The following is a 15,659-nucleotide window of genomic DNA, read 5'->3' as shown; positions in this document are numbered from 1 at the left end:
CGCAGTTTATGGCGTGTAATAGGCACGCACTCCGCACCCCTAATATACCAAGGGGTTTACAGTGCGTATATGCACGCAAAAAATTACGATAAATCAAATTCGTGGTAGAGATACGCACTTTCATGAGATCGTGTTTCATAATCTGCTACTGGGCCAGCCCTCTGTCAAATTTTAAAACCCCGTGTGGCCCTTGAGCCAAAAAGTTTGCCCACCCCTGCTCTACACACACGAGACGTGCGGAATTCTCCGCTCACATACTCATGAGACGCGAGCACACACACAAACTCTCCACGCACATACTCATATATGAGACGCGAGCACACACACACAATACCCATGTGGAAAAGTCGATCAAAAGTGTGGCTACATTTCTCCAGGCTCGATGCCAACAGCGCGCGATGCAGTATTTGCGGTAAAATAATTGCTGCAAAGACGGTACCACGACAGATATGATGAAGCCCTTGACAGTGGAGTAAACATAAGAGCAGAAAGTGGCTTCGTCTTCGACTGGTAAATGAAGAGATACCTTGTTGATCACTCTGACAGTGTTTTGCAATAATAACTGAATGTACACTGCCGTTCAAAAATGTGTTGGTTAGTCAGAATTTTTTTCTGAAGGATCATGTGACACTGAAGTAATGATTTTGAAAATTCAGCTTTGACATCACAGGAATAAATTACATTTTGAAATATATTCAAATAAGATTTTAAATTGTAATACTATTTCACAATGTTACAAGTTTTACTGTATTTTTGATCAAACAAATTCAGCTTTGGTGAGCATGAGCTCTTTATAAAAAAAATGTGTTCCTTTGTGCACTGGCTAAGGAGGAGTCAAACTGAAAAAATAAAACCAAAGTTTTTCTGAGGTAATGTGTTATGTAATCTTGTTAAAATGGATTTCATAAAATTGGTATCGAAAAAAGTATCGTTCAGGAACCGGTATCGAAATCAAGGTATCGGTATTGGTATCGAAAATTTTTTTAACGATACCCAGCCTTAGTGTAAACACAGAGTATAGCCTATATATTTACTCCAGAAACTAACTATGAACATGGAAAACTGATAGATGGACCTCTTGACCTTTACGCTGAGGAGAAAACCCAACACAACCTCGAGGAGACCAAGAGAAACATGATTATGTGTTTCTGCTCAGCAACACTGGACATCAACCACACGGCATACGCTAATAACTTTTCATTACGGTCTACTTTCTATGTATAAAAGTTCTATCTAATAACATATCAGACAGGAGTGTTAGACAGATCGTACACTAATGAACACGGAGTCGTTCTCAGCGTCGTCAAAATAAAAGGCACAACAACAGGCGAGACTCACGTCACAGTTCCTACTGGCGGTGTGAACGCAACCAGGAAAACGTTCCTCGGGGAACCATTAGCTCTCGGGGAAACACTCTGGAGGCTCGTTCCTAGGACTACCCGGAGCGAAAGCCCCTGATGTGTTCGGTGTGCGGCTCTCGATGCAGACGGTGTGAAGCGGGTCTGTGCTCTCGTCAGCTCTGTTCAGTGTGTTCAAGCGCTGTTTCGCACTGTTGCAGGCATTGACAAACTGCTGGCCCAGCACATCGCACACCTCTTCATCCGAGACCCGCTGTCGCTCTTCCAGGAGAAGATTCACTTGGACGACGAGAACGAATCGGACCACTTCGAGGTATTTAAAGGAGTAGTTCACTTCAGAATTAAAATTTCCTGATGATTTACTCTCTCCCACGTCATCCAAGATCATTCCGATTCAGTGGAAAAGAAATGAAGGTTTTTGAGGAAATCATTCCAGGATGTTTCTCCATATAGTGTCTTCAATGGAGTCCAACGGGTTGAAGGTCCAAATGTGAGTTTCAGTGCAGCTTCAAAGTCTCGACACGATCCCAGTCTAGACAAACCAGCGGACATTTTAGAACAAAAATATACTTTTTAACCACAAATGCTGGTCTTGCATTAGCTGTGATGCACCACACATTACGTAATCAGGTTGAAAGGTCAAGCGTGACGTAGGAGCAAGAACAGACCCAGTGTTTACAAAATCCACGACTTCACGCATTACGTAATCAGGTTGAAAGGTCACCTTTCAACCTGATTACGTAATGCATGAAGTCGTGGACGTGCAAGACGAGCATTTGTGGTTAAAAGTATATAAATGTTTATTTTGTTTAGAAATGTCTGCTGGTTTGTCTAGATGAGACTCTTATTCCTCGGCTGGATCGTGTCGAGACTTTGAAGCTGCACTGAAACTCACATCTGGACCTTCGACCCGTTGGACCCCATTGAAGACACTATATGGAGAAACATCCTGGAATGTTTCCCTCAAAAACCTGCATTTCTTTTCCACTGAATCGGAATGATCTTGGATGACGTGGGAGAGAGTAAATCATCAGGACATTATAACTCTGAAGTGAACTAATCCTTTAAAATGAACATCTGATTTTTACTGTTCTAGCAAATTGATCAACATTAACAAACAAGAAATGTTAATGTTAGGCCAGTGTTTGCCACATAGTTGGAACGATTTGTTCATATAGCATGCGAAAATGAACTATGGTTTTATTTTGCATGTTCCAGAATCTTCAGTCAACCAACTGGCAGACAATGAGGTTCAAGCCCCCCCCTCCGAACTCTGACATCGGCTGGAGAGTCGAGTTTCGGCCCATGGAGGTATTAAACACACACACACACACACACCTGTCTGTGTGCCAAACGATGCTAGCCGACGCGACTCCACTGACTGTGTGCTTAGCCAAGCTTAGACGTATACAGGGTGTGTGTGTGTGTGTGTGTGTGTGGGAATGTTTTTGAAACGTTTTTTTGTATTCATGAAAATAAATCACGAACCACTGAGTATTTCATGCATCTGTTAATGTAACATTTATAGAATAACTACAGTGCTATGCATAAGTTTAGACACCCATGCTAAAGTTGACTAAAAAGAGGAATAAAAAATCATCTTTTGGAAATTGAACTTAATGCCTTAATTAAAAAAATTAGGAAAAATCCAACCTTTAAGGACACCAATTTTCTTTGTGAATGAATAATGTATCGTAAATAAATAAATGTTCTTCCTTAAAATACAGGGTGCATAAGTCTGGACACCCCTATGTTAAATTCCCATAGAGCCAGGCAGATTTTTATTTTTAAAGGCCAGTTACTTCATGGATCCAGGATACTATGCATCCTGATAAAGTTCCCTTGGCCTTTGGAATTAAAATAGCCCCACATCATCACATAGCCTTCACCATACCTAGAGATTGTCATGGTTTTATTTCAGTTAGCCTAATAGCTGGTTTGATTTGCATTGAGAGATGATCTTATGGAAAGTACCCCATGCCAATATGGATAAAAGCCTTATTTAACAGGCCACTGAAATTGGGTGATTATTTCATTGTCAATTAGATGTAAATGTGTGCAGCGGCACAAAGAGCTCCTGTCAGTACCGTTACTTTCAGTAGTCGAGAGCGTGTTTGAATTGAATCAGAAGCAAACACAGTAATTTGGACTAAAATATGCATTTTCTTGCATCATAAAATTTGTGCAAGAGATTACAACTATAAGGACAAACAAGCTATATGCAGCTATATTGTCATATTTACAGTGCTATGCATAAGTTTAGACACCCATGCTAAAGTTGACTAAAAAGAGGAATAAAAAATCATCTTTTGGAAATTGATCTTAATGCCTTAACTAAAATCCAACCTTTAAGGACACCAATTTTCTTTGTGAATGAATAATGTATCGTAAATAAATAAATGTTCTTCCTTAAAATACAGGGTGCATAAGTTTGGACACCCCTATGTTAAATTCCCATAGAGGCAGGCAGATTTTTATTTTTAAAGGCCAGTTACGTCATGGATCCAGGATACTATGCATCCTGATAAAGTTCCCTTGACCTCTGGAATTAAAATAGCCCCACATCATCACATAGCCTTCACCATACCTAGAGATTGGCATGGGGTACTTTCCATAAGATCATCTCTCAATGCAAATCAAACCAGCTATTAGGCTAACTGAAATAAAACCATGCCAATCTCCAGGTATGGTGAAGGCTATGTGATGATGTGGGGCTATTTTAATTCCAGAGTCCCAACCACTATTTTGGTAGTAGGTTGTCAGGTGTGCTGTGGAAAATGATCAAATTCCAAAAATATTTAAAAATAAATGCTACAAATAAATGTATTGTGTTATCATCACCAATAACATCATACTTATTGTGTTTCTACCTGACTTAAGCTCGAGTTTCACATTAAATGCGAGAACTACTTTTAATATAGCCTTATATCTAGATTTATACGCCATTTGAAGCAATGCATGTTTGTGCAATTTTGTTATATTTTTTATATAGTGTGCCATTGGATTTGGGACTTGTCCTTTACTCATCGCTCTTACACATGATAAACCTCTGAACCTCTCGTTGGTTTCATATTGGATTACATAATTGATTTCGATTTAAATTTCACATTTCAAGCTTTCTGTATAATTCTTACAGTGAATGAGGCTTGTATACAGAAAGGTTCGGTTCAGTTTTGTGAGTGCCCCAGACGGCATAAAGCTGTTTGTGTGTACTTGTTTTTTCTTTATTTTACAAAAGCATCATATTTTGTTGTTATAATGAGAGTATAAAAATAAAATGATACCCTTTACAGTTTCTAATGATGTCTTACTCTAATATGTACGACAAAAAACGACGGAGTATTTTAAGTTCTTTCCACTGTTATGAGGAAAACAATCCCAGTGTGTTCGTCGAAGGCTAATTTAACATGCTAATATTAAAATCCGATTATAGAGCAGTGCGTATCGCCACTCGGCCGGCTGTGCCAAAACACTTATTTATGAACTTCAATATTTCATACAAAATGCAATAGCACAGCATGCTGTCTCCATCCAGAAATATGACATGATCTTGACCGATATTGTGAAATTTTTGGGTTTGTTTTGAAATGCATAATTACGTAACACCATTTTTCATTTTTTTACAGGTTCAACTGACAGATTTTGAGAACTCTGCTTATGTCGTATTCATCGTTCTTCTCACCCGTGTGATCTTGTCCTATAAGCTGGATTTCCTCATTCCATTATCAAAGGTGTGTGTGTGTGTGTGTTTTACACGTTTAGCATTTTAACTGATTTATGCACAGCAGAAAAAGTGTGATTCTAGGGATGATTTTAATTGGCATGTTCTTAAAAGTAGAAATGTGCATGCAAGACACTTGTATTTTTGTAATTTTTTGCAACTCTTCTGGTTTAGGTCGATGAAAATATGAAAGTTGCCCAGAAGCGAAATGCCGTGCAAGAAGGCATGTTTTATTTTCGGAAGGACGTCTTTAAAGGTTAGTTGACAGTAAAGTTAAACGGAGGTCATTATCATTTATATCAGTGTTATATCATGTGATATTTGTGACGGTGCATGCTGGGTCCACATTTACTGTATATTAAGTGTCTTTAACTACTATGGACACATTTAAATGAATTATTTGCTTCAGTGCACTTGTGTACATACAAGTACAATATAAAAACATGTATTTAACAATAACTGCATGTAATTGATTTCTGTAACGACATCTATAATTGCACTGTTGACAGGACTTGACATTAACTCTTTTGCTCACAGTCTTGCCACAGTTTTGTTTTTGGGAAATTACATTTCATATCCCTGTATTTGTGAAAGCGAATTTAAATGGTACCGGTGTCACTCCACTGCGGGGTTGGTGGGTGTTAGTTAGTGATGGGAAGTCTGATTCTTTTCCCTGAACTGGTTCTTTCGGACTGTTTGTATCAATGAACCGGTTGATTCACCAGTTTGTTTACATAATCACACAATGATGTCACATTATTATGTTATTAAAGCTCCTAATAATGTGACCCTGGATCACAACACCAGTCACATGTCACACGGGTATATTTGTGGCAATAGCCGACAATACATTGTATGGGTCAAATATATTATTTTTCTTTTATGCCAAAAATCATGAGGATATTAAGTAAAGATCATGTTCCATGAAGATATTTTGTAAATTTCCTACCGTAAATATATAAAACATGTATTTGTGTGAGTGTTTGCAGCACAATCGTCAACATAAATGCACAACTTTAAAGGAGATTTTCTCAATGTTTCCGTTTTTTGCCACCCTCAGATTCCAGATCTTCAAATAGTTGCATCTTGGCCAAATATTGTCCTATCCTAACAAACATACATACATCACTGGAATATTAATTATTCATGCAGTTTTTAGATGAACAGCCGTTTACTGAAGTCGAAACATGTCAGCTTGTTCACCTCTCGTGAGTCTGCAGGTCTGAGTTAAAGATTTCTTGCATGATTGTGATTATCTCCAGGCTGTAACCCAGTGTTGGACCAGCCGTCCGCGGCTCAGAACGGGGTGGAGAGCGACGCCAGTGACGGGGAAGAGTTCACACTGATGAGCATCGACACCATCATCAACGGGAAGGTGTGTGTTTCTCTGCTCTCCAACCGTCTTAAGTGTGTTCCTCCGTTTGATGTGTGTGTGTGTTGTGTTCAGGAAGGGGTGTTTCACCCGTCTTTGAGGCCTCGTTTACACTGTCAGTGAATGTGACCCAATTCCGTTTTTTTGCTCATAGATCAAACAGGAAAACAATGCATGAATTTGGATATTTCGAGATCGGTTTCAGGCCTCATTCATATGTGGAAATAAATCAGATATAAATCGGATATGTGCCATTGCGACTGTCATGTAAACAGGCGGATCGGATTTTCTGAGGCATTACGTCGCCGCGGTTTAATGACGAGAGAAACCCCGACACGCTTCTGCAAAGGGACGGATGGCCCGACGAAACGTTGTGTCGTCGTAGGAGAGGAATGTAGGGCTGGGTATCGATTCAGATGTTACAAATCGATTCGATTTCGATTCGCAAGCTCTCAATTCGATTCGATTTCGATTCTCGATTCGATTCTCGATTCGATTTTCGATTCTCGATTCGATTCTCGATTAGATTCTCGATTCGATTCGATTTTCGATATCGATTCAATGAATATATATTTAATACAAATCCTATATTTATTAAAAAAAAAAGTGAACATAAGTTTACAAGTGGTTAATTAATACAAAGAAATTAAGAGCTACAAACCTGTATATTAAACTCTTTTTATTTTAGGTACACTTGTGTACATTAAAACAGAATCATATTTACCTGTGCCCTTCCTGTCTAACAGGGAGGACATAAATAGAAATGTAATAAAGTTATCAAACAGTCTGCGCTGCATTAATTATTAATTATATATACACTAATCCTTATTAAAGTTACAGAAGTTCTTTAGTCAAGAGCAGTGAGTGTTTTTCTCTGTTCCCTTTGTTCTTTGATTAACTTTAACGACAGAGATAATTAGTGGCTACTGTGTACTGTCCCTTTAAGAGCAGCCGCTGCTGACAGAGACGCGGATCTCACACGCCTCATTCTCTCACGAGTCACAACTCTTCACGTTCATCATAAGATTGCTCTTATGTTATGAAGATACTCGACAAAAAGACATTTTGGCACAATTGTGTGTTATTGTTCGTTCAAGCGCGAAAGAGAACTGTATTCTGGGCTGTCTTGTGCGCACGCACGATATTAGCGCGAGTCTTTCTGTGTGTCACAGTCAGGACATTCACAGGCAGCGCGCTCTTTTTTTGTCTTGTCGCGAATGAATGGTTTAAAAACATTTGCATGAATAAGAGAGGGATTATGTAACACTAGCCAAAGAATGACAAAAATTAACAGATGCTGCATTAATTGCGTTAACAACCCAAATTTGTTTATTTAAAAAAATCGCAGCATTTTTTTGTCATATAACTGCTTAGGATTGACAACGCGATTGCGATATGATTAAACGTGCAGCACTAGTTGAGGTTATTTTATGATTTAGATAAAACTAACATAAAATCTCACAGCATTAGCTATAAAATGGAGTTTGCAGGCCTATGAACAGTGGGGGAAAACTAATACTGGATTTTGGGTAATAGATAAATAAATATGGATAAATAAATTTGGACCCACTGCTCTTAAAGCCCGCCACCAGTCCAATCTGCTCCCGCCAGTCCTGAGATCTCTCTCACACACAATAACTGAAGCACATGTGCAATGATGGCACTGTTCGTCCTCCTCCGCCTCATAACCCTGGTGATGTTTGGCGAACTTCGCATATATCGCAGAGCATGAAGCATATTGCACGTCCGCCCATCTGTGCAAGATAATTTAACCCTTTAAGCATGCGCGATGTTTCAGATAGTATGGCAAGTGTAAACGCATGAGTCGGATATGGGTCAGAGTTGAAAGAACGTGTAAACGGACGGTCGAAAAAAATCGGATAAAGGCAACAAATCAAAATTGGGCATCAAGACCTGCAGTGTAAACGAGGCCTAAGTGTGTTCCTCCGTTTGATGTGTGTGTTGTGTTCAGGAAGGGGTGTTTCAACCGTCTTAAGTGTGTTCCTCTGTCTGATGTGTGTGTTGTGTTCAGGAAGGGGTGTTTCAACCGTCTTAAGTGTGTTCCTCTGTCTGATGTGTGTGTTGTGTTCAGGAAGGGGTGTTTCAACCGTCTTAAGTGTGTTCCTCTGTCTGATGTGTGTGTGTTGTGTTCAGGAAGGGGTGTTTCAACCGTCTTAAGTGTGTTCCTCTGTCTGATGTGTGTGTGTTGTGTTCAGGAAGGGGTGTTTCACCCATCTTTAAGTGTGTTCCTCTGTCTGATGTGTGTGTGTTGTGTTCAGGAAGGGGTGTTTCACGGGCTGATCCCGATGTTGAACAGCTACCTGGAGAACATGGAGGTGGACGTCGACACGCGGTGCACGATCCTCAACTATCTGAAACTCATTAAGAAGCGCGCCTCTGGTATGCAAATGTCTGAGTTAATCACAGTGCAGTGTTTCCACACTGATTTCTGCAATCAAGTTCTGCAGTTTGTGTTATAGATGGTGTCAGTCATAGGCTTCGATTTCGGGGGGGACGGGGGGGGGACGCGTACCCACCAGATTTCGTCATGAGTCATTTTGTACCCACCACTTTTAACTTCCGTCCATATTCATTTGACTTTTGGTTAGATTTTTTTGACTGTTTTCAGTGGTTGTGAGGAGCAATATGAGAGAGAAATGTGGTAATCATTGTCTGACCCAACAAAAAAACATTATAATATTCATTTTATTTTATTTTCCGTGTTCGCATTTATGAGGGAAAAAACAACGTGTCAGTTCTCGGTTACGGACGTGAGCGCTCTGAAAGCGGCACTAAAAGACTGCTTTAAAACTTTCACAGAGACCTCAAACAGAACAGCTGCCTTTCTTTAAAGTGAATTTCGTTTTGTATTAACTATATCTTAATTTTAATCAATGTTTCATGAACCAATTGCCTGGATTTAATAAATAAGAAGTAAATATAGCAGAATCACGACATGGAGGCGCCGGCGAGTGAACTGGAGTTCGTCTCATAAATGAACCGAAACTCAGCGAATAATGCACATTCACATTCACAGCGTATTCAGACGTATTCATAATCATTACTTTTACCGGTTCTTTGTGGCAAGCTTTATGCGTGAGGTTGTGCGCTTGAGTGCGGCTATATTGCGTAAGCTCATTATCCTGTAGGCTATATAAGTAATTAAATTAATATAAAGGGGCGATTTGTCCACGAATGACTTAAATGAACAACTAGCCTACTACTCGACTAGGAAAAAAACTTTTAGTCGGAAGCAGCCCTTATTCCACATATTTTCTAACCAGGCAACAGGACATCTGTCCTCTGTCTCTGTCCCCAGCACATTTCAAACCAAACTGACGCCCATGGTGTCAGTTCTGTGTGCTATCCATTTAGATTTTTTAACTTATGCTGATTTATTTATTTAAGATAGTGTGTTTTGTTTTTTCAAACACAGTTTTAGTTTTTTCTGTACAATCATGTGTAGTTTCTAACTGTTAAAGGGTTCTGAACTGCTGGCAAAATGGGCTTTCAAGAAAACTTGTTCCTGCGCCCCATGATGCTCTGCGTGAATTATGGGTGTAACTTCCGTTAAGCTGTAAACAATCAGTGAAAGGCTCGCTCTATGAACACGTTAAAAGTGTCACAGTGAGATGACATTAATCTACTCACCCTTCAACCATCCAACATTAAAAGGACATTTAAAAGTGTAAAAGCATCAACAAGGGATTTCAACAGACCAAATCACCCCAAAGCTCGAGTCTTCGGTTAGATATCACTGTAGTAATATACTGTATATCTGTATTATGTAACTTATGTTGCGTTAATCAAAAATGTTCATTAACTTCAGCATTACGTGACACTATTTAAAGTGATTTCCGTCATTTTGACAGATTATAAATTGCATTTACCTGTGAAAACAAACCTGGAAACAGACGTGAGGATTTGAGGAGAATAACGAGATTCTTCGTGCATTCCAGTGAATTATTAATGGAATATATCGTAAATTAAATTCGGGAGAACAGTCCACAAATGTGGAGTATATATTGGCCTTTCTCATACTTTTACAGCGGATTGTAAAGGGAAAAAAGAAAATAATCATGAGGAAAAGAAGCAGCGACTGAAAACAGCTCTTGCCGTAGATATTCTCGTTATAACGTCACGTTAAAATACCAAGTATGACGTTATTCTCACGATGTCTGAAAATAAATCATGAAGGGAAACTGACAGATCAGCTTTATTTGTAGGGCAACCATATGATTTTAAATGATTAGTTTCAGTGTTTTTGAATGGAAGTTCCCCAAACCGGAAGTGCCTCCCATAATTCAACGCGCAGTGAGATCATCAGGATTAAGGAGGATAGAGTAGAAAAGCGGAAAAAAATTGGGAAAAGGCTGTTGTTTTCAAATCAAATCAAATCAAATCAAATCAGTCAAATATCACCTTGCTTTAGTAGGAAATACTTCTTAGCAAACTTTTAGTCATTTTTGGTCACTATAGTCATTTTAGAGCAGTATCGTTCCCGGGTGAAGAACTCAGAGTAGATGTTTACTGAGTGAGTTACGTTCAGTTTCAGTGAAGATCACTAAAGGTTGCAAATCATCACAAATATGGAAAGAATCTGGAAAAAAACTGTTTATAGTCAACATTTCAAACTGGATGATCACGAACACCGTGTTTTAGTCCAAATGGAGGGGAAAACTGACAGAAACTGCTGTTCTCATGAGAGTCATGGAGCCGTCATCATCCAGCAGACTTTAGCAGTGACACAGAGAACGAGTGAACATTGTTCATCTACATAAACTACCGACTAGTGTTGTCACGATACTGGAATTTCCCACTTGAATATGATATCTTGAAAAATGTCGATATTCCATACCACAGGGAAAACTGCTGTAAATACTGTACCTCCGTTCAGATCATTTATCAGCTCAGGTTTTTGATAATTTGGCCACGTTTGTCGTAATATCTCACACACAGAACAATGGAGGCTTTATGGGGCTTTAAACTACATTTCCACAAAAAAAGTAAATAGAACAATCCAGATAAATAAAATAATAAAATAAGAACAAATAAACAAATTGTAAACGATAGCACAAATAAATACAACCGAATTAAGAGTGAACTGAAATAAACACGGATAAACTACTCGCCTGAGGAAAAACTACAGTAATGAAAGTAATCAAACGCTGGACGGTTTTCATTGTAAAAGTTAAATGGAGATTAATCCTTACAATTAAAGTTAAAGGTATTTAGTCATTTTGTGTGTGTTTGACAACACTACTACCGACATTTGTATATTATTGTACTTTAAGAATGACATACTTGATTATCTTTGTGCAGATTGATTATTTGGATGATTTTGCTCACGTTTGCTTTGGCTTTCTTGTGTTGTTCTCAGGTGAGCTGATGACTATGGCGAAGTGGATGAGGGAGTTTGTGTCCAAACACCCTCAGTACAAGCAGGACAGTGTCATTACAGACAAAATCAACTACGACCTGCTGCACAAGTGCGACCGGATCGCCAAGGGGGAGGAGAAGTGTCCCGAGCTGATCGGAGAGCCGGTGAACAGGGGGAAATAAAGCCTGCAAATCAGAGAGAAATATAAAAACAGCTCCTTTGCATGAGAGCGAAAGACCAAGTGTGTGACGGCAGTCCTGAAAATAACTAAAACTTCTATTTAAAATAGCATGAGTTGATTGCTGAGGCCAGCCAAAGGTTTGTGGAATTTGTAAATAGCAGATTTTTTTATTATTCGCAAATTATTTTAATAGCTTAAACAGATCCATGATGCAATTGTACCCGAATGTGTACATATTTCACTCCGGTCTGAGTGTGTGAGAGATTATGTAAATGTAGCAAACACTAAAATTGTACATTAGTAATATTTTCATTGTCGAAATGTAAATACTGTACTTCATCAGGCATTAACAAGTGTACTTTCTTTCTTTTTCTTTTTTTTAATGGATGAAACTGTTGATTCTTCTTCCTTTACTAAACGCATGTAGGAATTTAATTGCAGAAGGCCGTAGAAGTGTGCAGTGCATTGTGTTTTTCACTAACAAATTATGTCGGATCATTTTATTGTTTGAAGGACCGCTTCATTTATATCATGTTAGTTGAGGTTTTGCGGTTGTGTTGAGCTCTGTCCTCCACTAGAGGGCGCGGAGGGCCTTTTTTAATACAGTAATGGATAAATGAATTAGATTAACATTATGCTGTAGTTTGTTAGCTTTAATATCTGTATATGTCTTGAAATAAAGTGATTCCTGTACATATTTCAGCTTATGGAGTGGCCAACAATGCCTTTTCTAGACCTATCATTCAAGCCTTGTATCTGCAACTCTTTAAATTCATTAAATGGAATATAGTTCATTAAATCATTAGCAGTCGCTGACAGTGTCTGCCAGCTATCGATGCAATAAAAGCTGAACATATATTAAGACTTTTGCTGTGCAACTTATCAATGAACAAATTAAACATTGTGTAAAACACTGCGTACTGATGTCGGTCTTATTTACAGTTGTACAAGCATTGCAATAGCCAGTGTTCACACTATTCTGCCTATTAAAATCCTCGGACGGGCCTGAAGGAAGGCTGTATTATATAAGATCTCTTAATAACGTTCCCATGTCAGGATGTTAATCGTGTGTATTGACTGTTGTAGATTGTGTGAAATAATGTATAACGTTTGCAAATGTGATGCTTGAAGTCCCCATTGTTGTGTTGATCAGGATATCATTATATTCTGTGGAGCTAGAGAGCAATAAATAAGAGGCCGAGTGCACTTACAACTTTACATAATCACACATCGCCATCTAAACTAAGACAACAACTGCAGGATAACCCAGTTTCTACTAAAGAGGCTACATAACTCCAGTAAACTATGGAGTGCCGCAGGGATCTGTGTTAGGCCCTCTGTTATTCTCAATATATATGCTGCCACTTGGAAATATTATAAGGAAACATGGAATTAGTTTCCATTGTTATGCTGATGACACTCAAATCCTTATTTCATCACGGCCAGATGAAAACGCTAAATTATCCAAATTGACAGAGTGTGTTAAAGATATAAAAGATTGGATGACGCGCAATTTTCTTTTATTAAATCCAGACAAGACAGAGGTACTACTTATCGGTTCAAAAAACCGCCCACAAAACCTCTCACAATACAACTTTAACATAGTAGGATGTCCTGTTACTTTATCCTCTACAGTAAAAGACCTGGCTGTTATACTAGACTGCAACCTGTCTTTTGAAAATCATATTTCATATGTTAAAAAAACAGCCTTTTTCCACCTTAGAAACATTGCTAAGCTACGTAACATGCTATCAGTTTCTGATGCAGAAAAGCTAGTTCATGCATTCATGACCTCGAGACTAGATTACTGTAATGCTTTATTAGCTGGTTGTCCTGCATCCTCAATAAACAAGATACAGTTAGTCCAAAATGCCGCCGCCAGAGTTCTTACTAGATCAAGAAAATATGATCATATAACACCTATTCTATCATCTCTACATTGGTTACCTATAAAGTCACGTATTAATTACAAGGTATTGCTACTGACTTATAAAGCCCTAAACGGCTTAGCTCCAGTCTATTTAACGGATCTTCTATCGCCCTATAATCCATCGCGCTCTTTAAGATCACTAAATTCGAGGCTTTTGGTCACACCTAGGATATCCAGATCCACCAAAGGAGGGAGAGCATTTTCACATTTAGCTCCAAAACTCTGGAATAGCCTTCCTGATACTGTTCGTTGCTCAGACTCGCTCTCCCAGTTTAAAACTAGATTAAAGACGCATCTCTTCAGCCAGGCATTCATATAATATTTTTAATCTTACAGTTAAATCCGACCTCTAGTTCATAAACGCCAGAGGAGAACTGGCCCCCGACTGAGCCTGGGTTCTCCCAAGGTTTTGTTTTTCTCCATTAGGTCCTGATGGAGTTTTTTGGTTCCTTGCCACTGTTGCCTTTGGCTTGCTCAGTTGGGGATATTTAATTTAATTTTATCAATCAATAAATTCCACTAGAAACAAACCTTGTTGTATTATTTTAATTTAATACTGTGAAGCTGCTTTGATACAATCTGTATTGTGAAAAGCGCTATACAAATATATTTGACTTGACTTGATAACACAAATGAAATCAAAATGAGTTTTTTTGGCTTTTAGTATGAATATGTTAGCCTTAGTGTTGTCTATACACTAGTTTGTTCAAAAATCATATTTAGATGATTTATTCAGAACTTCGTTTCACTTTCTGCCAATATGGATCAGTGATTTTGATGACATCACTCTGCACTTCAGCTTCTCATTAGATATTCTGTCCAATCAAATGCTCTCTGGAATCTGAAGCTCCGCCCCCTACATTATAAACAGAAGCCGCAGCTGTTGGTCACTTGTTCACATATTTTCTATTTTCTACATGGTGAATATCATATAGTCCACTATATGGACAGGGAACGATTCAGACAGTGTAAATACGCTTTCCATTTGCGCGAATGAAGTCTGGTTTGACGATAGTGTCACATGAACCGCCGAAGCTTCGATCCAGAGACACGACACACAGAGCGGATCATATGAGCGAGTCGCAGAACAGAAAACGTATCAGACTCGTTTGAGTTCTGCACAGAATCCTTTATTATAAAGATATATGGAGGAGATTAGGAGGAGAAACAGTTCAAGATTAGGAGGAAACTGCAGCTTTAACAAACTCAACGGCTCAGCCCGAACTGTGATATAACTAAACGCTATTGGCTGTTTACTAAAAGGGGAGGGGCTGTTCGATATGCCCCGCCCTGTCTTCCTGTATAAGTGGAAATTCTGTCAACACACTGAATAATGCTGTCAGTTTCAAAGCACTTTCACTGGGACTTTAAGAGGATCTTTAAAATATTATATGCTAAATAATAGGACTTTGTATCTCTGCATCATAAAGAGTCATCACACTGAACTATGATCCAGATAGACCAGAGATCACTTATATGTATGACCGTCTTTTAATGCTTACCGACATTTTTGTTCAACAAAATACCATAAACATTCACAAGAGCGTGGGGGGAACTTACAATATCTATATAAAAAGAATAATTATTAACCAAAGACAAAAAAAATGACATGTCTGCGTGACATCTGTGGCACTTTCGCTGTGATTGTTCCCTTCAATCAATAATGATAGGGTCACAATTCAATATGATAATTGAATCCTACTATTTTTTTGCAGTT

General features: G+C 38.6%; 1 protein-coding gene across 1 annotated transcript in view; it reads left to right on the top strand.

Annotated features, from left to right (window-relative positions):
- The window catches only part of gclc (glutamate-cysteine ligase, catalytic subunit), a 40,450-nt gene extending 25,901 nt beyond the window's left edge, over positions 1-14,549 (top strand). The window contains exons 10-16 of the mRNA XM_079855509.1: positions 1,559-1,671; positions 2,577-2,669; positions 4,985-5,089; positions 5,254-5,335; positions 6,342-6,454; positions 8,731-8,851; positions 11,832-14,549. Of these exons, the coding sequence (XP_079711635.1) occupies positions 1,559-1,671; positions 2,577-2,669; positions 4,985-5,089; positions 5,254-5,335; positions 6,342-6,454; positions 8,731-8,851; positions 11,832-12,013 (809 nt within the window). The 3' untranslated portion in view covers positions 12,014-14,549. The remainder of the gene's footprint in view (positions 1-1,558; positions 1,672-2,576; positions 2,670-4,984; positions 5,090-5,253; positions 5,336-6,341; positions 6,455-8,730; positions 8,852-11,831) is intronic.
- The last annotated feature ends 1,110 nt before the right edge of the window (positions 14,550-15,659 follow it).

This window comes from Squalius cephalus (assembly GCF_949319135.1).
Source record: "Squalius cephalus genome assembly, chromosome: 21".
Taxonomy (NCBI): Eukaryota; Metazoa; Chordata; class Actinopteri; order Cypriniformes; family Leuciscidae; genus Squalius; species Squalius cephalus.
This window is presented reverse-complemented; position numbering and strand designations above follow the sequence as displayed.